Below are 22,906 nucleotides of genomic sequence, written 5' to 3'. Positions count from 1 at the left end.
CATTTTTTGTGGCTTCCTCTTTGCAGAAACCGCCGGCGAACTTGGATGGGCATTCACCCTAATCATAGTTTCAATCATATCGGCTCTAATAGGTGCTATTGTAATGGTCATAGTTCTAAGATGTAGAAGGTAAGTTCACTGACTAACTTATCATGATATTATTACGAGAAATAGTCAAATGAAACCCAAGCGCACAAAGTTACCATGCCTTAAAAAGAAACAAACAGGAACTAAAGAGGTTTTAAATTTATAGTGCGTTTCTTTAACTTATTTATGACACAACTGGTCGTACATGGCGATTTCCACAAAACTCTTTTGGGCCTTTCTTAAACATGTTCAATTGCAAACCATAAATAAATGTTGACTCTTCGCCACGAGACTCCATAAATTGACCGTTCAAAATTAATTGGCCAAAAGAAGCGGCGAATAAATAAAAATTCAAATAATGAATAAACAGTCAAATTTTGGCATTTATGCCACAATTAGTCATGATAAAAAGATGCAAAAGTACACACATACTCACATATGTGTTGGAAAGGCGGGAGAAGAGGACAATCAACTCTTAACCCCTTGACGACCCCAGCGATCCGTCATGTTCAGTCGACGGCGACATTTACAACGCCGTACAAATTGAATTTCATACATATGCGAGTATACTCGCAAGTACTTACTCGTATGGTCTCTCATATTTACGCGAATATCTGAGCTGTGGGATCTGTGTAACTATAAAGATTTACAATGCATTGCCCACACGGGCGGCACGACGCGGCAACACCAGCAATTCAATTAAACGCCCACCAAAAAATAAATAAAACCTCTTAAGTGAGTCAACGGCAACGAGGGAAAAAAAAAATATATATATAAATATAAATGGGCAACAACGGTTGAGAATAATCGATGCCGAAAACAAAGGAACATGAAATTGCTTTATTACTTAATTGCTCTTTAAGCGAAACATGGCTTTTGCCACAGGCGTTCTTATATGGCCAAAATCACCTGGGCTTTTCGTATGGTCTATCAAAAAGGCCGTGGAGAGTGGGTCACACACTCCAAACGGCAATCGGCAATCGGCAGATATTTGCGATTTCGAGTACATTTAAATAGGAGTTAAGGCGGTATGGGATGCCTTTTGATGGGTGGAAGGAAGGGGCTGGTGCGGGGGCGGTACAGAACAACACACGCGAGCGCCAAATTAACAGAAATCTTTGTCCAATTCGAATTGGCGAATTGGCGAATGCGCAGGCGCCGCGCTTGTTATGCGATTGCTGCCGTGGGCTTCCAGTTAGAAGTGATGTGGAAACGCCGGCCACATGTCGCGTCCAATTAAATTGTCATGTCGTCTTATTCGGCGGCATGTTTGCATAAAATTAATTTTGCAAATTATCCGCCCAAGCCAAAACAAACAGACGCGAAATGTGAGTCCAAACAGGAGTTGAAATGGAGTCGTTCGGTTAGATGACTGAATATATTATGAAAATGGGTAAATAACTTGATATCGATGTGAGGGATTTCTAGCTGGTAATGATTGGCTTTCAAAATGTTGTTACTCAATGATTATAGATTACAAAGCATTTTAAACATTTTTAATGAGTTTACGAACATGTTGAACTTTGATTACTTACTTAACACACACCAATATCCTAAAAATCCATTTTAATTGACTAAAATTAGGAAATTACATGAACTGCTTAAATACCCCAAAATACTCAATAATTTATTCAATATTGCCCTCTGCAAACTCACCTTTCCTATGCCAAGTTGTCTCAATCGAGTGCTATTCTCACGGTTTTTGGACCAAATTTGATTTTGCATTAATCACCTGAGGACCTCCCCGCACCTGTCCCCTTGTCAGCCCGAATGTCACGGTGTTTGCCTTGCCGTCAGCCTTAGTCACTCATTTTGGGTCTGGTTTTCGCAACCGTTTTTCAGTTTTTGTTGGTGTCTGTCCGTTAGTCCGCCTGTCCGTCCGCTTGTCCGTAAGTCGGTGTGTGGAGCATGTCACGTCGTGGTCGGACGTGTTGGCTGCCAAATTAGCAGCAATTACATGTAATATCGGTTACACTTATTTGCATATTGATGCAATTCTCGATCTGGTCGTAATGGTGCTATAAATTTGCTTGGCACATGTCCCCACCAAGTCACCAGGTTTGCATTTGTTTCATGTACACAGTCTTTCGACTTGATTTGTTTAGCTACGGCCACCTTATTGAGCTTAAGTCTTAAGTGGCACCTGCCATTTGGATTTGGATTTTCTGCTCTTTTTTTGACAATGTTTGCTCAACGTCTAGACGGCGTAATGTCTTTTCAATGGTTTCCACAGGCTACAGGCTTGTCGGAAAAATTTCAAAGTACGATTGCAATTGAGTCTTGTATTTGACACTCGGATAATTTAAGGATTGGGAAATTCGAGTGGCTTTTAATTAGGCGCTCCCAACTTACTCGAGAAACATTTTTAATAGATTTTAATTAATTGCTTTAATATCCTGTTTTAGTTGTGTAATCTTATAAAATAAATGCAAGATAAGAAAACCCAGCGAACCGAAACGTATTAATTACATTCCCTTGTATCTAAATTGCCTTCATCAAGCGCAATTATGAGTATTAACCTTTTTGATGGCTTTGACCCTTTTAATTCGATCTGCTAGACATACTCAACCTTTCTATATTGATTTCGTTTCTAAACCAGGTCCGCTCCTCTGAAATTATTTTTAGTTCGCCTGTTAGTTGGGCAACAAAATATACAAAAGTCAAGTTTAAACCGCTTAATGCATTTAAGACACAAAAAGGCGTGTTCAATTAGCATGCAAAAAACTCGATCAACTCCAAAAAAAGAGCTATAAAAAAGATTGAAACTACAAGCGCAGAAAATTGAACATAACGCGCCGATGGAAAATTGTAGGAAAATAAGCTGGAAAAACTCGAGCTAGGTAAATTAGCGCATAAGCCAAGGCCCCCGAGACAGCGGAGACTGCTTGTTCAATTTAATTGAATTGAGGAGAACAAAAACTACAACTGAACTGAAACTAACACAAACACTAACGCTGCGAAAAAGAAAGAGAAAAACGAATTGGCTCGAGTTGAGTTAACATTATAATCGATCAAGGCAAAGCGAGGGGAAAATGCAGCTCATGCCGCACTGCACTCAATCAAATCGGACAGACGGTTAATTGATACGCACAGATCGAATATATATATGTATATATCTATCTATCGAGAGGTAGTATATGACCATTTAGGCCTCAGGTTCGTGCCGTTCGATGTGACCCAGAAAAGCGGAGTCAGCAAGTGCAAATATGTAGTTGGGAGGGGGCAAATGAAACGGATTGGAAAATGTGCGGCAAAAAACGGCGCTAGAAAGCGGGCATGGCAAAAAAAACACCTGGCAAGTCGAAGCTGGGAGCTTAAATCACTCAGGCCAAAAAAAAATGCAAGTTTGAAGTGGCTTTTAAATGCCAGAAACATCCTCGCCGTTTGTTTTCGGCTCCAATCTAATCGCAACAAATGGCAGATGTGTTCCCTGGGTGCTGGATAATGCAATTCCGTTGTTGTCGGTGGATTTTTATCGGGCACAGCAGATACTTTATATTAGCTTAAAAACTTTATCGGCGTGTCGGTTCGCGTCACACGCAACTGGCTGTTAAAGCATTTGCGTGGCCCAAGTTTGTGTCTTGAGTCATTCGTTCGCCCAAGTTTGTGTCCTAAGTCATTCGTTTTGGCATTTGCCATTTTGTCGCTCGACAAGTTTGACATTTACGTTATACTAATTTATGCCCGGCACTCTATTAAAATTCTGTTTATTAATTGGTACACATTTTTCCATTCTTATCTTTGCAGAATTAAATCAGCGAATGCCAACGGTAAGTGAATAAATGTTTTCTTTATGCAATGCTGTTATTTAAATGAGACAAATGATTTGTAGTGGGTGATTAAATGGGTATCAGCAGGTTATATAAATGATTGGTAGTGGGTGATTAAATGGGAATCAGCAGGTTATATAAATTGTGTCTGTTTAATGGTTAGCGAACTATACTAATAAATAGAACATTAATGCCAGATAAATTATTTACTTTAGAGAAGTTTTGAGTTGTTACTTTAAAAGTTGGCAAGCGCTTTCAACGACTTTCATTAAATATTTTACTTTTCCATAAGAAGTTCCCGACCAAAATGTTATCCATTCAATATCTTACTTCCTTTAAAAAAGCCTGATGTTTTTTGCCACGTCTGATTAATTAGCCATGCCAAGTCAGGTCAGGTTTTTTGTTACCTCTGCTCATCATCAAGGGTCTTGCCTTCTCTTTGCATTTTCATTTCCATTTTTAATTGCATAATTCTGCCATGGCATGCAATTCAAAGAAATCTTTCGTTCTGGGGACTTCGGCTACCTTTTTTTTTGGTGTGCCAACATTTTAATTTGTTTTCTGCGACTGGAGTGGAAGGAAGCTATACTAACAAAATGAAGACAAATTTTTTGACGACAATGCATGAACTTCACGTTCGTGCCACAAATCAGAGATGCTGCTGCTCCTCCTGCGGCAGTTCAAATCGAAATCGAGAGCCATGAGGATTATATGTGGCTTCGGGCTACGTGCTGGCTAAAACTTTCGAGTAAAAGAAAATTTGTAGACAAATTAAGGCAAAGCCAAAACAATTGTCATGGCCACAGACTTCGTCAAACACGTTTGGAAATCGTGCAAAATGGTTAGAGAACTCGAGGACTCTTTTTTGCTATTTTGATTTAGTTGCTCGACTCGCGATTCTGCCGAGTCGTTCAGCTTTCAGCAGTAGGCGAATTTTTGACAACCGATCCCTTTTCAGGTCGAAATCTTTCCCTTTCTTCAGCTCACTCTCTCTCTTCCGAAAACTTGGCGCCAATTTCACCGTCCGTCTTGTGGGCCTGACAATCGACATGCAGGACAAATTGTTGACGGCATTTAATGTCACAGCAGCCAATTAGCTGTCCCCATGAAAATGCTCGTTTCTTGTTGGTTTCCTTTTTTCTCGGTTTGTTTATTTGTATTTTGCCAAAAAGTTTTTGTTACCCACTTGTTGGCAGTTTTTTTTTTATAATTTTCGTTGGTGGTACGCACGGCTGCACGGCTGAGCAAAGGAAAAAAAAAATCAACCCGAGAAACAAACAATCGCCACAAATCGTTAAACTGTCAGCAGCTTTTAAAGCGCGTGATTATGTCCAAGTCAACGTTGAGAGTTGAGAGACAAGCGCCAGTTGCCACAGAGTTTTTTACGAATTTTTTCCAAGTCTTTTTCTGCGCCGAAAGAGAAAATTTTCAATTGCCCAAAAATGCACATTTAAGTGGTGTTTATTTGTTGCAACATTTTTTTGTAAAGGTGAATTACATTCAGTGGGGACTAAAATTAAATTGAACCGAGTTTTTGTGGGAGTCTTTAAGAGTGGTTAAACACTAAACATTTAAATTGTTTTTTTATGAACTTTGCTAAAAATGTGTCGAAAATGTATATTATATAAGTGTTTATTTCTATGAACGAGTTATGAACAGGAAAGTACAAAGAAACTTTTTAAAATTGAAAGGAAAGAAACAAAGTTTTTGGAATTTGCATATTTAAGCAATCGCAATTAGCCATCACAACAAATGGCAATTGCAACATTCGATGGTGTCAATTTACTTGGAAACTCTTTGAAATTATCTTTGCACAGCAGCCAACGTGTCGTATGCGTAACATGTTTTTAATTATGCATACAAAGAATTGACAATCACCAAGCCAGACACAAAAAATATATAAATAAATGAAAAATACAAAGTGACACTTGTGTGCATTAAAGGGGTAAGACATTGGCATTATCTATCCGACTATTAAGACTTCATTACACATGTCATATTTGCCATTTGCGCAGCAAAAAAAGAAACATAAAAACCCACAAGGCACAAATTAAATTCCAAAGCCAAAGTGCTCGTTAATTTTTCGTTTATTTATTTTTGATTTTGTCCGCTTTTCATCTGAACAAAAGTTGACTGCGAAATATTTTGTTAACAACAATTTGCCGCTTACAGTTTCCCGGCTGCCGTTCTGGTGACTGCGATAAGCAGGCGGAGATAAGACAGCCGCGGTAGCTGTTATAATGCACAAGTACTATAAAGCACAGTGATGCATAAATTCAAAGAGTGCCAAAAGGCCAGAAGATATTTTCAAAATATATAGCTGCAGTTATGTATTACTGGGATATCAACCACTGTGCTGCAGCAGCATTGAGAAACCCCGAAAGAAATCGTAAGTGCAATGCAGTCGCAGTCGCAGTCTCAGCTCATTGCAACTTGCATCGATTCAGCTCGATTCAGCTGAGTTAGCTGTGCAGTAGCCGCGGCAACATCGTTAACACGGCACAAAAACAGCCATTAAAGCCAAGTTCCAGTTGGAGCTGCCAGTTGACTCTGGATCTTGGAGTGGGTCTCGCGGAGTCTGCGACTTGTGTTTGCCGCATTGGTGACATGCACAAAATGCATGTATATGAGCACCTACGTACGATAACTGCGGCTCGGGGTAATAATCGCCGCAGTCAAAACCATTGCTGCTGGACATTCGCTTAGCCGGAGTTCGTAAATCATAAGCATAAAACAGACTGCGAGTCCAACTTTACGATGCGAGGTTCACAGAGAACATTTTTATAGTTAAATAAGAAAGATAGACTAGAACGACTAACTTAAGATAATTGATTGTAAAAGACCAACTAAACTTTAGTGTTTCTAAGCAAAGTAGTAGATACAACGATCTTTATTCGTAATGCGTACATCTGGTGTTAATCAGGATTTGCTAATTGGTGGAATATTTTCCCAGTGCACATGGAAGTGCATTATGCATGTGCATAACTTGGGAAACCATCGGTGCCACTGCCGCTGCCGTTGCGTATGCTCCACGCTAATTAGCTGCATCGCCCCAAGTGGCTCCGAGTGGCACCATCTTTTCCGAGTTAATGAGAGTGAAAGGCGAGTTTAAATATATAAAAAATATATTCGCATATTTGCAAGCGGCTCTAGGCAAATAAACCGGGGATGAGTTGGAGTCGAGCCGGTGGCGATTGTGTGTTTGAATGTTGAGAACAGGTCTACTGCGTTTACAACCAGCAATTATACGTGTTTGCGTACTAAGATTCTCAATGAGCGTTTGGCGTTAGTTGTCTATAAATTATGAGCTTAATGACGGCCAGTGTTTTATGGAATCTGGAATATGTGGATTTTGAGTGCTTTTTAACGCCCAGCTGAGTCACACACACACAAGGAGCTCCCATTAACCTTCCCATGCCCGCCTGGGCATTATGAGATCACATGTGCTGATAGCGCAAAGGAGAAACATTTGGCATTTTCGGCCATTTGGCTGGCTGCTGCCACTGCAAGCACCACTCGGTGGTGCAGTGGTGCAGCGGTGCAGTTTGTTTGCCACCTCGCTGCCAGTTGACAGCCGTTTAATTTACGCTTTGTTTGTTTGTTTGTTTCTGTCTTTTGTTTGCGTCCTGAGGTGAATGTTTGATTTATAGCCCGATTATAAGCCGAAATGTCATAGATTTCTGCTGCGTTCGAATTCAGCTTGGAATCGATAGACTCTCCTCCTCCAGCAAATAGCAAGCGAAACTCATCGAATCGATATTATTACTTAAATGAAAATAATGATGGCTTTAAGGGTTTACTAAGCCAAAATGAATCGGATTTACAAAATGATTTATTTTTTTGTTGCTACTAATCCAAATTCCGATGGCTGATTTCCCAATATTTGTTAGTGCAGCAAGTGTCACAGATAATCCACACAAATGGCAATTGTAATTTTCGTTCAATATGTAGTTTCTCGCAATTATCTCTGACCAGCGGTCAACGTGTCGTATGAGTAACACGATTTTAATTAAGCAAACAGAAGATAACAACCGCACGGCTAACCCCTCTGTGAATTCCCCTTGCAGGTGGCCGCCCGCAGCCTTGGTGGTGTCGCAATAACCGAAACGGTGGCCAAAACCGATCGCCCATCTCGATCAAGCACTCGGCGGACAGCATCCGGCGGCCCACAAGCAACTCCGGCGTTTGGACCTGGCTGGGCGGCAGTCGCCGCTCCTCCGCCGGTCCCGACCAGATTGGACCGCCGTCGACGTCGCCGGCGGAGAACCACTATACCCACATGGACGACGCCTACAGTCCGGTGGGCGTGAGCGAGGCGCTCTACGCGGAACTGGATCGCGAGTCCGTGCGATCCGCCAATCCCTCATACCAGAATACGGCCTACAGTCAGTGTGGCGAGGTGGGTACCCAGTTTTACTCTTAATTGCAGTAACCTATTTTCAGAAACTTGTTTAATATCTATGGCACGCAAATAATCCTGCAATCCTGCCCACATTTCAGAAATACAATTACCAGGGCCACGAGCAGGACATTCCCATGGTGGTCTCCTCGGCGCCCAGCAGTGCTTACTACTCGGATCTGTCGGTGACCGCGATGCCCGGCGGAGCGAGTGGCAGTAATCAGGGCGCCTACGAGATTGTCGGACTGAACGTGATGTCCCAGCCGCTGCCCAACTGGGATCATCATGGTGGAGGTGTGGGAGGCGGTGGTGGTGGCGGTGGCGTTGTGGCTGCAGGAGCAGCAGCCGCCATCCTGGGAGGCGGTGGTGGTGGGGGCAATGGCCTAACGCCTGGCGAGGCTGCGGCGATGACGCAACGACGAGGTCCTCGACTGGCGGCCATCAATGAGACGAGCACCAGCACTGTGCCCTCGGACTATGTCTGAATGAAGTAAACGTTTAAATACAAAACATAATGTGAAATGTTCAGCGAGCTTAACATGTTAATAGGATATAGGAGTACGTTATATACATACAACCCACAGATGTAAGGTTACATTTACATAATATTTAACACCTGTATACCATTTAGTGTTTAGTGCGGACTTGTGTCTTTGGTTAATGTCTGAATTATAATTGATAATCTGTACCCGTTGCCGCTATTGGGATATATTTATACACACTTACAAGGCGAGAATGTATTATATGTCTAGTTTTTATGTAGTCTCTAAGCAACGATTTAATCGTGGGTGATATTTAGCCTAAAAATATGCTATATTCTTATGTTCTACGTACTTTAAACATTTTCTAAAAATGTAAAAACGACAACAAACGCATTTTTTCATAGGCTTAGACGAGTGAAGTGAACGAAGGACGAAGGACAAGAAATCGTATTTCCCCCCAGGATCAGTACACGCATAGAAACGATATATACATACGAATACAACATATTTATACACTCAATATTTACAGCAGCCGAGAAAAATAGAAATAAAAAAGAACGCATTTAGCTCACCAACATATATAATTATACATATACGAGTATATCTATAACGATAACAATAACTGAAGAAGCATATTTACAACGATTTTAACGCAACAGATTTCACCATATTTACCGGGGGAAATGATCGTGGCACGTCATATCATTTACCACACCATTAGACGAGTACATATGTATGCAAAGCTATCTATATACTATATACCATATACAATAAACCGACTCACGATCCCTAGCAGATGTACTTTAGTTTTTAGTGATCCGCGGCAGGAAGCGAATCCTCTGCCGATTAATATATAGTAACACACAAGAACGAACACACACACACATACACAATTCCTGTACATTATTGTTTTAGTTGAAAATAAAATTAAACAATTTATTGATATTTACATTCTGAATCCCAAAAGGAAGTGGTTCTTTATTGGAGTAATTATTTGTCGATACAGTAAGTACAATAGTACACTTCAAGTATTTAATATCCTTTTTAGCATTAAGACATTTTTAGTAAGACATTTTATTTTATAAAAAATACATAGCAAAAACACAGGTTAATAAATTCAACAAACTTAAAGGTTAAAAAACAAACGAAACAAAGTCAACAACCAACTATAACTACAATTAATTGAAGAATATGCAATTTACCCTATACTTCCTGATTTGGATAACTACATATTCTTAAACAGAAAGAACAAAAACCAAAGTTTATTGCAAAAATCCCCCTAACCTTATACTTCCTGATTTATTGTCATTATTCCACGTTATTCGCTTAATATGAAAGTAAGTAAAATGTCATTTACCCAAATCTTCCTGATTTGTTCGCTTTAAGGGTAGTTTGACGTAAACATAAACGGTATAAAACTAAAACTAGAGCTTCTTGAAAAAATTCCACCCTACACTTCCTGATTAGTGTTATCAAGGGTTATGGCATCATACATAATCTCCTCCTGGTTGCTTAATCCTAGGACTTCTGCTTTATTGTCATTAACTTGTACCCATCTGATTTATTGTCATTATTTGGGGTTAACGTCATTAACTTATAAACTACACCAACTGCATTATTGTCGTTATGGCGGGTTATTGTCATATTAATTAGTTAATCTGTAAGATACAAAAACTACAGCTTATTAAAAAATGGTATTTACCCTAAACTTCCTGATTTGTTATCGTTATCAAGGGTAATGTGACTAGATGATTAAAAATTGCCTCTTCCCTACTCTTCTGCTTTGTTATCGTAATAAAACCCTCAATAAAGGAGGTGTGTATATATTAATTAAGTTGCGAGTCAAGTAAAATGCGATATGAATGTTGTACTTTTCACTGAACCTAAAATAGAAATATGTTAACTTGTTTAACCCATACTAGACAGTTGCAACAGAGCACAAGCAGTCTGCTGATTCTCCCCCGATTCGTGGACCTTGCGATGGGTGCGCAAGGCAGAGGGTTGTATAAATCTCTTGCCGCAAACGTGACACTCAAAGTTCTTTTCGCCAGTGTGGGTCATTTCGTGGTACTTTCGCGTATCGGGTGAGGCGAACTTTTTTTCGCAATAGTTGCAGGCGTAATCCCGCGCCTTCTCGTGGATTGTGCGTATATGTTTCTTAAGACTCGTTGAGCTGTTGCAAACTTTGGGACAATCCTTGCAGGCCCAGGTCTTCTCCAGAGTATGATAGTTGATATGCAGTCGCAGTTCGTTCTTGGTCGTCTTCTTGAGACCACAGTAGGGGCAGCTAAAGTTTTTTATGCCCTGGTGACGCATCATGTGAATCTTGAGCTTCTCAGCGCTATAGAATCGCAAAGTACATTCCGGCAGTTCGCAGGCAAATGGCAACACCAGCTGGTCGCCGTGTGTGAACCGATGCTGACTTAGAGCAGAGCCAGTCTTGAATACGCGACCACAGAACTCGCACATATGGATCTTCAAAGGCTTGCCAATGTCGTGAGCCTTACTCTGGTGGTATTTCAGCGAAGCCTTGTGCCGGTACATCCTGTTGCAGCCCTCCTCCTCGCAGACAAACCGCATGCCCACTTCCGAGTGCTCCAGCTCGTGCTGCCGCAGGTTCTCGAATCGATTGAAAGCTTCCTCGCATCCGGGCTCAGTGCAGTGATACAACATGTGCCCCTGGTGCTCCTTCTGGTGGAGAATCAGGCGCTTTTCCTCGCGAAACTCGACGGCGCACAGGTCGCACTTGTATGTGGTCAATGGGGGCTCCTGAAATCATGGAATACTCCTTATCTAACACTCCTCTTACAACCTTAAACCTAAACTCACTTCCAAAGCTTTCTTTTCCGTTTCCGGGGTTTTCGGGACATTTTCGATGAAGGTATTCCACACTAGGGTTGGCGGTGCCTGTTCGGCGATTTTTTGAGCATTCTGTGCACTCAAGTTGGTATCGCATATAATCATCTCTGGGGGTTCCAACAGAAGCTCCTCCAGCTCCAGCTCCTCGTCCTCATCTTCGTCCACCTCGTAAACGGGTTGCCTGCGATCTATTTTCTTCCAAGTTACCAGACTTTTGGAACGCCATTTATTATCGGCTATAATGCACAGTGCTCGGAAGGAGTGGAACTTCTCCAGGAGCTCGTAGCACTCCGAGCAAATTTCGCTGGGCAGAATATCCTGGTCATCAGGATCCACCACTATATTTGTGCACTCGGAAAATTTGACTGCGAGATATGGATGATGTAGCAAGTTGTAGGCCTCGTCGTCTCTAGCCACATCGCAGGAGCATACGCGGCATTTGTCCAGGTGTCCCATTAAATAAATTTAATTTAGGTTATTGAAATGTTTCTTAAAATTTAAGCAAATATATTTTTCCTGGGCCCTGTCTGCCTTTTTTTCTTATCGGTGTTGTTTGTATACTAAACAGCTGACAGGGCTGGCAAAAACACCGCTGATAGCGATAGTGATGGCAAATAAACGCGTGAGTTGTATGAGAAAAGAATACATTTATTTACAAATATCTACAATAAACATAAACATATTCAAAAATGTAATACATATCAATATCAATTTATATTTAAAAACCTTGAATATACATATAATTAATAAAATAATTCGGTGCTCACAGTGACTCATAACACTACGATACTCGTGACACATCTCTACCACCGTGCTCTAACGTCACATCTCTAATGGGGGCGTATAAAAAGTTGTGCAGTTGCAGTTGGTTGTTTATTATTATCTAGCACAACAATGGATAATTCCAATGGAATCCACTACATTGAGCTATCCCCAAATCCCATACGATTTGATGCCGTGAGCCAGCTAACAAATGTGTTCTTCGATGACTCCAACAAGCAGGTATAGCTAAAACAAGTTACAAGTTCCGATTAAGAAGGCCTAAAACTTTATCTTTAAGATATTTGCTGTTCGATCTGGAGGCGCTACTGGTGTGGTGGTCAAGGGGCCCGGATCCCCCGATGATATCGTCATCTCCTTCTGCATGAGCGACCGTGGCGGTGCCATAAGATCCATCAAGTTCTCGCCGGACAACCAAATCCTGGCCGTTCAGCGAAAGGAGAACTCAGTGGAGTTCATATGCTTTCAGGGAGATCAGCCTCTGCTGCAGGATATCATTACACACCAGGTGAAGACCATGATCCATGGCTTTGTGTGGGTCCACAATCGAGAGGTGGCCCTGATATCGAATACTGGCGTGGAGGTCTACACCGTAGTTCCTGAAAAGCGACAGGTGCGCTCTGTGAAATCGCTGAGCATTGGCATCAAGTGGTTCGCCTGGTGCTGCGATGCCAATGTGGCTCTACTTTGCACCACCGAAGGAAACACTCTAATTCCGGTCCTGGTCAAGCAGAAAGTCATCACCAAGCTGCCGAAAGTGGACAGTAAGTTGACCACATTCGTCTCTTTGGGTTAAAATTCGTTTAAAGCCTTTTAATCTCCGTTTTCAGTGGGCAATCCCAGTCGCGATGTTCAGGAGAGCAAGGTAACCTTGGGACAAGTGTACGGCGTGCTGGCTGTACTTATCCTCCAGTCGAATAGCACCACCGGACTGATGGAAGTCGAGGTGCATTTGCTCAATGGACCGGGCTTGGCCCCACGAAAGTGCCATGTCCTTCGCTTGAGTCTGCTAGGACGCTTCGCCATCAACACGGTGGATAATCTGATTGTGGTGCACCATCAAGCTTCAGGCACTTCGCTGCTATTCGACATTTCCCTTCCCGGAGAGGTGATCACTGAAATAACCTATCACACACCCATAACTCCGGGGCGTTCCATCAAACCCTTTGGCTTGAAGCTACCTTCTCTTTCGCCTGATGGACAAATCTTGCAGTGCGAGTTATGTGAGTTCAAAAAGCATCTAAAAAGTGACATTGTATGATTCTCAAGCCCATGCAGATTCCACACACTGGGTACTATTCCAGCCCAATATTGTAATCGATGCCAAGTTGGGCTGCATGTGGTTTTTGAACCTCTGCATTGAACCATTGTGCCAACTGATTTCGGATCGCATTCGACTTACGGAGTTCCTGCTGCAGCGCAGCAGTGGCAAACAGGTGCTATTAAAAGTCGTTGGGCAGTTGGTAGATGACCAGTATAAGGGAACACTATTGCCAGTCCTAGAGACCATCTTCAGTCGAATTAACAAGATCTACGCGTAAGTTAATAATGTAATTGGATAATTATATATTTATTATATTATATATTTTAGGTCTTGGGTGCAGTTGGAGCTGCAGAATCAAACCGCCCAGCCATCGAACGTAAAAACTACGACCCTCAAGCAGAGCACACCGCCCATTGTGCTCATCGAGCAACTGGATATGGTGCAGATCTTTCAGCGCATAGCTCGCCGCCCGTACACGGAATCCATATTGATGCTGTACCTGCAATCCCTGAACAAGTTCAACATTGCCGCCCAGGAGGAGCTGAGCAAGATGATTATCAGCGAGCTGATCTCCAATCGTAGCTTCGACACCTTGCGACGCTTGGTCAGCTATTCGATGCTGCTGGAATCCAAGTCGGTGGCTTGCTTTTTGTTATCTCATTCAAATGTGGATACCGCGATATCACAGGTGGCCATTGATATGCTCGGCAGGATTGAAGCACATGAAGTGGGTATTTGTTAATCAAATACTATATACCAGGATGTATACGTTAACTATATTTTTAGATCATCATTGAAGTGATGTTGGGTCAAGGCAAAGTTATCGATGCCCTAAGGCTAGCTAAAAACTCAATGGGCCTGGAAAAAGTGCCAGCTCGCAAGTTTCTGGAGGCGGCTCATAAGACAAAAGATGATCTAATATTCCACAGCGTGTTCCGCTTCTTCCAAATGAGAAACCTTAAACTTTATGAGACTCTGTCTTTTCCCAAGGGTAAGCAAGTTTGTTATATTGACTTGAGGCATCACGTTACAAACCTATTGTTCCCCACTCAACAGCTGAACAGTGCACGGAATTTATACAGCACTATAACAACACTTTTCCCGCTGAAAACCCTACCAGACAGCCTATAAGCTAAAGGCATCAACGAAAATAGCCATTTCTGATTATTGTAATTAAAAGTTTGCTTTAGAAATATACTTTTGTATTGTATTGTATATATTTCCAAATGAAATGATGTTCATCATTCAACATAATTCATAATTATTTTATTCGGAAGTAAAGGAATGACTCAAACAAAAACCATAAATATACGGATTTATCATGCAATTTCTTTACTTACACATACAATACACATAGTTCGACAATAAATACATAGAGGAATAAATGGAATATACAAAAAAGCACGAAGCAACTAAATAAATCGCCTGGGTGGTGCCTTTAGCTGCAAGGCACCCATTTCCAGGGACGAGGAAATGCTGATTAGATTTTTGTTTGGTCGCGGCAAACCAATACTTTGGTCTGGAATGGCCGTAAAGCACCGTGGACATTCTTCAAACTGAGTCTCCGCCTCCTCCATGCACTGCTCGTGTATACCATGTCCACATCCGCCAAAGATTTGCACCTGGCTGTGATCGTACAGCCTTTGGCGACACACGGAGCACTTTGTGGTGGTCACCCAAAGTCCGCGATGCGCGTGCTGATACCGCTTTACGAACTCCAGGTGAAGATCTTGACACAAGGCAGCAGCAGATGCGCGCAAAGCCTCTGTTTTGTGCCTCGAACTATCCAGCATGCCCATGAGAAGATCCTTTATATCACCAAAACTACTTGACACATTGTGGGTATTCATAATCAATTGAACCAAATTATGCAGATCGATATGCTGCGAGGCCTCGTGCAGCAGAGATTTGGTAATGCACTGAAGTTCCTGATGCGGCAGAATATATTGCAAAAGTGCGAACCAACAGCGTTCCAGTTCCTGAGCTGGTAACGTTTCCACAGACCGTGCCAAAAGAGCCGAAATGGTCTGTGCCTCCTTGGCAGCTTCCTCGCCGTTAGCGGACTTAAGCAGTTCCATGGACAACTCAAAGGCTTTCGCATAGCTCTCTTGCTTTTCATACAGATAAATCACAGATCGGTTAAGGTGATGGCTTTCAGCTATGGCAATGGCCTTCTCCAAGCGATAACCCGAATTGCAGCGAAGGAATTCCTCGACAGTAGACGCCGACTCCATTTTACAATATAGTTCCAGTAGTAACTCCATTTGACTGGCGTCCAGTTCGCTTTTACGATCATTGAGGCACTTGAGAAACAGATATAACAAATTATCTTCCCTTCTCAGGTTATCTAAAAGCTCATGAATCTTTTCTGGATAGTGCAGGGCCAGCAAGCGAGTGGTTTCCTTGGCATTGATCGTTAGTAGCTCCCTTAGATGCCTTTTCAACTGTCGGTAAATGCTTCTCTTTGGTGTGGCTACATGGCGTTCCATATAAGCAAACATGGTTTCGTGCCTGGCTTCGTTTCGGATGTAACAATCCAGGATGGTATCGTATCGCTCAAGCTTCTCCAGTAGGTACTCCACTACACAATAGCACCGCGCCTTCTCTGCCAAGAGCAGCTGCTCCTCATCGCTGCTGATCTCTGCCAGGCAGTTGGAGGATAGTAGCTCGTGCCATGCATTTTCTCGTTCGGAGTGTTGGCGACTGCTCTCGTTTGCAATTTCCTCCTGCGCCAAGTGGCTCAAAACGCGTTCCAAAAGCTGCCTATCCCGCGGCAGGCATTGCATCGAAATCTGCTGAGCAATGAAGTTCAGCAGGCAGCCAATCTCCGCCCACTGGAAGATAAAAAGTTTGTTGTAGGATGACTGACAATCAAAGTAACCAACACATTACCGTTGCATTCTCGGGCGACATGATTTCCAGCAGCAGATTGATAATCCTTTTGCGATGCGAGATTCCCAGCTCGTTGCTAAACTCTCGTTCCTGAAACGCCAGCGATATAACGTTTAGGGTTTCCCGAGTATCGAACTTGAGGAGTGCTCTAAGATAGGGATAGGGTAGCTCATCTCCGGCATTCTCCTTGGATTGCTGGGAGGTCAGACAACGCAGGACATCGTGCTTGACTTGATGGACCAGCTCCACGGGAATTTCGCCGCTGGGATAGCCCCTTCCCGCCAGGCAACTGGACACGTAGACCAGCAGGCAATTCCCTAAATCCGTCTCGTCAGGGGTCACCAATGGAAGAAGTTCAGTCAGCGCCGCCGTATAATCGTTCAAAGCGTGGGTGTTGAGGTAGATTTGGGCCCTATACAGGCGGTGCTTCTTCACAGCCTTAAGTACCTGGTTGAGATCCAGGCACATCCAATCCAGTTTAAGGATAAGCTGTTCGAGTTTGGCAGGTGAGTGTTCCAGCCAGTAATCCACCAAAGCTTGGGATATCACGGGATTGACACTGTGTATCGTTTCCTTTTCTATATGTTCGGAAATGTGCTGTAAGAAGAGTTCAGTACTGCTGTTGTGCAACTTTTCCCACAGCTGCGTCCACAGAAGATCCAGTTCACCCACGGTGATCAAGCAGTTGACAATGGCACCGAGACAATAATCTGGTGCCCGGGCGGAATTGGCGATGTATTCCCTAAAGAGCATGATGATACGCTCCTTGGCTTGGGCACGTTTCCTTGGGCGATCAACAGAGGCGATGTAGCCATCTAGTGCTAGTTGGCAGGCTTCCTGCCACCGATGGTGTTTTACCTGAAAACGATAAAGGTGAGGTTATGACTTTCCATTTAAATGCACTTATGTGATCTTACCAGAAAGCTTATTCTCTCCGACCAAGTTCTTACACCAATTATATGCAGGGATCTGGCCCCCAAAACGTACAGCTGGGTTCCTCTGGAAACCACAGAGTTATAACAAGCATTTGAGCCAGCTAAAGCGAAGGCAGGTGACACATTTCCGCCAGTGGCTAGACCTTTGAATTGCGCAGATCCGTAGACCAGTCCTGCGTTTGCCATATCCATACATTCTAGTTCCTTGCTGGATCGCACATCGACCAGATGAAGTATCTCCGCCGTGTCCAATGAGGCAACACACTTTGGTCCCAGCCAGTGGGCGGAGAGGAGACTCCCCTGCAGCTGGACATGACGTAGATATAAAAGTGTGATCCGTCCATTCGAGACAAACAGTTGGTGAAAGAATAATTGATTCCCGCGGCCCACCACAATCACGGGATCCACAGAGCGGGAAGTGTCTGCCGCTTGAATGAGTACTAAATGCCAGGCGAGGAGAGGTAAGCAATCTGGAGGTCCCTGGAGCACATGGTATTTGATGACCCTCAGTCTTGGTCGGACAGTGACGATAAAATACTTGGACAACGTTGCCAGAGCCACAATGCAGTACTGATCCAATTCATGGCGCCCATGAGCATCCATTATTAAAGGTTCCACCGCGCAGACCTCTCCGCGAGCGCCGGAAAAGAGGCATCTGGATTGGCAGCCTCGGATGCCCAGCTTCCGGGTGAAACTAAGAGACCACACTGATCCGCCGGCATCGGCACACAAGGCCAGTGACGATCTGGAGGTCCATTTGACATGCAGTACGCCGGTGTTTGGCGTTATGACGTCAAACAGCTCCCGGAGGACATCACCCGTTTGAGTGTCCAGCATGGCAACCAATCCTCTAGAGTAGCCGGCCAAAAGCCGTGTTGAATCCGCATTGAAGGCCAAACTAGCCACCGCACCCTGGCCATGCTTGTCCTGATGGGCCCACCTAAGGGTTTGGGTTACATCGAAATTCAAAATGTGTCCGTGTGATGTTCCGATGGCTATGTATGCGGCCACAGCACAGGAACTGGCTGCTCCGGCATTTACACGTTCCGCTGCTGAGGAAAGCTGCGCAGAGATGCCATGCAGGAGGGTGTACCTCATTATGGATCCGCCACCACCTCTGCCATCTGTTCTTATCGTGGAGTCCTCGCCAATGGAAGGCGTGGGTGTGGCATGCGGCACCGGCATTCCAAATTCGGAGGCCACATCCGAATCCGCCTCGAATTCACTGAGCACCGCCTCCAAAGTGGGCAGCACATCTGTGGGTGGTATTGCAAACTCGGCATCATCAAGCTAGAAGTGGATAAATCAAGAGAAAATATAATCTAGGACACTATATTTTCGGGTAATCCCAACTCACATCTTCGAAGTCCAGCTGCAGGGATTCGGCCAGCAAACTGTCTGTAGATCCGCGCTCCGATTCCAGCAGAGATTGCAGCGACGGGGCCTTAAGCTCCGACATGCTCCTGGTTCTTTCGATCCTGATCCCTCCCCCAAACTGATAAATTTAAGCAATTTTGTTTTTATCAATGAGTTTTTACGCCCATCAAAGGACTGCCCACTCGTTTGCATAACAGATGTCTTTTGGTTGCTTATCGGTTCTTGTTATCGATGAATTCTGAAGACACCGTTAACTGAATTTGGTAAATAATTAAGAAAAAATATTTTAAATTGGAAGAGGCATATAGTTTTTGGTATTCTTCCTATAAATAACTGCATTAATTTAGAAAAACTGAGAACAATCTAAGACATAATGGACGTGTAATTTTAAGATTCTAGCTCTACAAGGTTAAGCAGCCAATCAAAAATTAAATACTTATCGAAACTGCAGATCAATCGACTAGTCGACTAACCAACCAACAAACTATCGCATGTCTGGACCTCACATCACCATCTGTGCCATCGCTAGTTCATCTTTGTTTTCATCGCGTTCGGTTGTGGGCAGCGGACAATTTTTTGCTGCTCGCGAGGCCAGCAGAAATTAATTAAAATGCAATAAAATGTGTTCCGAGCCATTTGAGTAATCTCGCAAGCAACAACAATGCGCCACGCGTTGGAATATTAATCGGACTCGGTTATCTGCGAATTGCAGCAGCCCGTGTTTGCTGGGCAACGCGAAAACGCGAGTGGAAATTTCGATTTTTGTATTGTTTGTTGCCATGCATAAGACACTTGTGCAAAATGGGCATTAGCAGACACTAACGAATAATACTAAACAAAGACGCACTGATTGGGGCAAGAAATATAAATAAAATATTTGTTTATTTGAGCGTGCGGCGCTTTGCCAAATTAATCGCTCTCTTTCTGGCATTTCCACTCTCTTCTTTACGCGCCTTTCATTCAGTCACGCGTGTGTGTGCGGGTGTGCGTGTGTGTGTGCATGAGCAAGTGACGTAAACAAATGCACAAAAGCGAATGAGTGCAAGAATTTGAAAAATGCGATTGTCGATTCACGTGCCAAAAACAAAGTAACAACAAACGGGAGCAGCAGGCAGAGAACAACTCAGTCAGCAACAAATTGACATAACTTTATTGTTTTCGGCCCTCTGTTTTGTGCACCGCATTCGTTGCATTTTCCCCAGCTCAGCTGTGCAATTTCGCCTTGGTATTGGTGAGCGCAACACGTTTGTGTTCGAGTGGGAGACATAAAGAGAGACAGAGAGAGAGCGAGCTAACGTAAACTCCTCTGCCAGCGTCGCTGCTGCAGTCGGCGTCGGCAGCGTGCGTCATTGATGCGACAGGTAAGAAGAAGCAGCGCTCTAAATATACATATACCCAATTTCCCAAATTACCATAGTTAATTACTTACGTAGACGAATATGAAACCAAAACTTATCAATTAGTCGGCAAGGCGGCACCTTTCGCAGGTAATTTTCCCAAACACACACACGCACATACACATTCGTACGTAAATAAAGCTCTCATGCAGCTTCGTTTACGTTTTTCGAGATAAGGCAAACGAGTTAATGACACTCGCGGAGCAAAGCATTCTTGCACACGCTGCGGCTCCTCTTTCTCTCTCCCTCCTCCTCCTCCCATTCCGACTTCCTTCGCTCCTCCCTCTTGTTCATGTTCATCACGCTCTTGGCCCCAACTTGTCGATCGGAAATCGCTGGACATTGTTTGTTGGCCTGGTCGCCAGTCGCTAGTCGCCAATCGCCCGTCGCGCTAGTTTTTCCACATTTGTCATACACTAACTCTAACGAAGGAGTTACCTGCATTTCTGGCTCAAAGGGTTCGGAATATTATTAATGGGTTCCTTGGAAAGGTTAATGTATTCCTTGGGTCTTTCATTCTACGGTAACAGGAATCACATACGAAAAATCATTTTATTTGACTTTAAAATATATTTTGATTTTTTTTTGGAGATGGTGATGATTTTCATGGAGAATTGAAAAACATCTTAATACATTTATTTTTGGTCTCGAATATGCTATATTTTTAAAACCATTCATTTTTATGGTGCTTAGCAGATCATAAATTTCTGTTTACGACTCTCATTTAAGATACAGTGCAGATTTGTTTTTTGTATAAGTAAAACATCGTTTACCCTTCAAATTGTTAATTATAATTTAAGCAATAGATTGCTTTATTGTTTTATAAAAAAGTATAAGTATGTTTTTAGCTGTTCATCCGAGTACTTCATTTTTTTTAAAAGATAAGGCTATCCACTAGATATTTCTAGACATTTTGGTACGTTTCTTGAACTCCACAACAGACAATTAAATTTCGCTATAAATATTGGTTGTTATTTAAAAGTTTCGGAGGTGCCATTGAGTACGCACAGATTAAGTAGCCAAATTAGAAATGTATATGACCGGAATAAGGCGATAACCTCATTTGTCATAATGCCTTATCATTATACATAAATTATTGGGCTGCGAAACTAATGAATGAAATGCCATTTATTTACTTGACTTCTGGATTAAAGCCAGACACTTCTGTTTTGTGTTCGAGTCAATTGAAATTTTATAGGAATTTCGAATGGGTTCTTGAACTGGTCACGGCCCAAATAAGATTTCTTTAGAGAGAGCATTCCATATTTGTGAGGCCTGTTCCTGGCCCCTTATCGTTTGTGTTTATAATTGTTGACCATGCGCTTTTTGTTCCTTTTGGTTGTTCCCCTTGGTTTCTCAGGTTCTGGCCTTTTATTTTCTTCTCGCTCTGTGTGTTTGTCGTTCATGGTCACAAAATTTATTGGTCAACATTTTATCTTGGCCCCGGCACCCACGTCCGACTCCTTTTCCAGCTTTGCAACTTGTTTGCTTCTCGTTCCACCTAGTTTTCTTCGTTTTTTCGGCTGTTTGTCTTTTCGTCTTGGCCATTCGCTGGCTGGCCGGCCGCCCACATGGAAATTTAACGCTTCAACACGTTCGGATTTTTCCCAAAACGAAATTGGAGGAAGCGGCGAAAAAATACTCGAGAGCACGACGCTCAAAACAAATATTTTCAAGATAAGTTATGGGCATATAGCTGGGGTTCCGTTTCTCCAGCTCTGAAAAGTTTAATGGGAAATGGGAAATATCTTAATTTTTATAAACTTGGCGGCACACATAAATTATCGGTGCGGAATTCTTCTTGCGGCTTTTTCATGGTTTTTTGTTTTTTTTTCGTTTTTTTTCCCGCTGCCTTTTTGTTTGTCTGGCGCATACTTTTCGTGACTTTCCGCTTTTGTTTATCTTGAGGCGATTGTTGTTTATCTTGATGCCTCTCAGATATTTTCGGGTACCGCCCCCCCGCCGCCAATCCCCATCCTTCTGCCTTATATCGTATATAGAGCATATAGAGAATATAGCATATAGCCACATGTAGCAAATTGGCAATTGCAGCTGGTGCTGCTGGTGCATAACTCAGCAGGCCCTTCAGGCATTAACCCTTTGTTGCCCACATGATAAACGATAGCTTGTTAATAAATCACAAGGCAAATGTGTATGAGTTTGTGTGTTTCTGCCGGGTCTATATGTCCTGGGTGGTCAGGACATGCAGAAAAAGTAGTAACAAGGTTGCCTGCGTTATTTTTTGCACTGAGAAATAAAAGTCTTTCATTTTAATATTTGGACGAAATTACGATGTCTTATAGAACTACCAAAAGCAATGAAATGTAAATACAACATTTTTCAAATAATCTTTTATACTGATAAACAATAAATCATTTGAATGATAAACACTAACTTACTAGATCGGAAAATTATTCTTTGTTTAATCAAATATAATTGTTTAATTTTAGCAGATTTTGTGCTCCTCAAAAGTAGCTTTTTTTAAACTAACCGATGAATATCAATCATTTCTCACAGTGTTCTCCCGTGCTGCATGCCCCTGGTTGTATGCAACTTGATTGGCTCTGCTCTCAGCACAGGATACTCGTATTTCATATGCCTTTGCTAGATTTATGAAGTGCCGGACTGAGTCCTTAGCTGAATCCTTTGCTATTGCCTCTGCCT

General features: G+C 42.7%; 5 protein-coding genes across 7 annotated transcripts in view; 3 read left to right on the top strand and 2 right to left on the bottom strand.

Moving 5' to 3' along the window:
- Positions 1 to 9,631, top strand: part of LOC122616208 — a 62,508-nt gene extending 52,877 nt beyond the window's left edge. For all 3 annotated transcript variants that reach the window (XM_043791578.1, XM_043791579.1, XM_043791580.1), the window contains 4 exons: positions 27 to 129; positions 3,835 to 3,857; positions 7,925 to 8,256; positions 8,358 to 9,631. In XM_043791578.1, coding sequence (XP_043647513.1) covers positions 27 to 129; positions 3,835 to 3,857; positions 7,925 to 8,256; positions 8,358 to 8,741 — 842 coding nt within the window. In that variant the 3' untranslated portion in view covers positions 8,742 to 9,631. The remainder of the gene's footprint in view (positions 1 to 26; positions 130 to 3,834; positions 3,858 to 7,924; positions 8,257 to 8,357) is intronic.
- A 915-nt stretch (positions 9,632 to 10,546) lies between these two features.
- Positions 10,547 to 12,190, bottom strand: LOC122616180 (zinc finger protein 93). The gene is made up of 2 exons (XM_043791531.1): positions 11,568 to 12,190; positions 10,547 to 11,507 (listed from the first exon to the last, which is right to left on the bottom strand). Exons 1-2 carry the CDS (start codon positions 12,051 to 12,053, stop codon positions 10,647 to 10,649), a joined length of 1,347 nt encoding a protein of 448 aa, XP_043647466.1. The 5' UTR covers positions 12,054 to 12,190; the 3' UTR covers positions 10,547 to 10,646.
- On the top strand, positions 12,084 to 14,838 carry LOC122616178 (regulator of MON1-CCZ1 complex). The gene is made up of 8 exons (XM_043791530.1): positions 12,084 to 12,219; positions 12,367 to 12,599; positions 12,658 to 13,141; positions 13,208 to 13,600; positions 13,656 to 13,914; positions 13,969 to 14,368; positions 14,428 to 14,632; positions 14,698 to 14,838. The coding sequence occupies exons 2-8, from the start codon at positions 12,492 to 12,494 to the stop codon at positions 14,775 to 14,777; spliced, it is 1,929 nt and encodes a 642-aa protein (XP_043647465.1). The 5' UTR covers positions 12,084 to 12,219; positions 12,367 to 12,491; the 3' UTR covers positions 14,778 to 14,838.
- A 106-nt stretch (positions 14,839 to 14,944) lies between these two features.
- Positions 14,945 to 19,053, bottom strand: LOC122616177 (vacuolar protein sorting-associated protein 8 homolog). Its single transcript, XM_043791529.1, has 4 exons — positions 18,826 to 19,053; positions 17,451 to 18,758; positions 16,534 to 17,391; positions 14,945 to 16,475 (listed from the first exon to the last, which is right to left on the bottom strand). Exons 1-4 carry the CDS (start codon positions 18,925 to 18,927, stop codon positions 15,054 to 15,056), a joined length of 3,690 nt encoding a protein of 1,229 aa, XP_043647464.1. The 5' UTR covers positions 18,928 to 19,053; the 3' UTR covers positions 14,945 to 15,053.
- Positions 19,054 to 19,392: 339 nt separating this feature from the next.
- Positions 19,393 to 22,906, top strand: part of LOC122615663 (bifunctional heparan sulfate N-deacetylase/N-sulfotransferase) — a 55,427-nt gene continuing 51,913 nt past the window's right edge. Inside the window, exon 1 of the mRNA XM_043790709.1 lies at positions 19,393 to 20,206. The gene's annotated coding sequence lies outside the window, so the exon portion shown is untranslated. The remainder of the gene's footprint in view (positions 20,207 to 22,906) is intronic.

This window comes from Drosophila teissieri, chromosome 3L (genome assembly GCF_016746235.2).
Source record: "Drosophila teissieri strain GT53w chromosome 3L, Prin_Dtei_1.1, whole genome shotgun sequence".
In the NCBI taxonomy this organism is placed as follows: domain Eukaryota; kingdom Metazoa; phylum Arthropoda; class Insecta; order Diptera; family Drosophilidae; genus Drosophila; species Drosophila teissieri.
The sequence above is the reverse complement of the archived record's forward strand: the minus strand, read 5'-3'. Positions and strand labels throughout refer to the sequence as shown.

Bases quoted from the DNA above. Each gene is read 5' to 3' on its own strand.
- LOC122616180 (XM_043791531.1), bottom strand. From the start codon at position 12,053: ATGGGACACCTGGACAAATGCCGCGTATGCTCCTGCGATGTGGCTAGA. The intron at 11,508-11,567 runs GTGAGTTTAGGT...CCATGATTTCAG, and splicing joins CGGAAAAGAAAGCTTTGGAA to GAGCCCCCATTGACCACATA.
- LOC122616178 (XM_043791530.1), top strand. From the start codon at position 12,492: ATGGATAATTCCAATGGAATCCACTACATTGAGCTATCCCCAAATCCC. The intron at 13,915-13,968 runs GTAAGTTAATAA...TATATATTTTAG, and splicing joins CGAATTAACAAGATCTACGC to GTCTTGGGTGCAGTTGGAGC. The intron at 14,369-14,427 runs GTGGGTATTTGT...CTATATTTTTAG, and splicing joins GCAGGATTGAAGCACATGAA to ATCATCATTGAAGTGATGTT.
- LOC122616177 (XM_043791529.1), bottom strand. From the start codon at position 18,927: ATGTCGGAGCTTAAGGCCCCGTCGCTGCAATCTCTGCTGGAATCGGAG. The intron at 17,392-17,450 runs GTAAGATCACAT...TATCGTTTTCAG, and splicing joins CGGAGAGAATAAGCTTTCTG to GTAAAACACCATCGGTGGCA. The intron at 16,476-16,533 runs GTAATGTGTTGG...TTTATCTTCCAG, and splicing joins TGTCGCCCGAGAATGCAACG to TGGGCGGAGATTGGCTGCCT.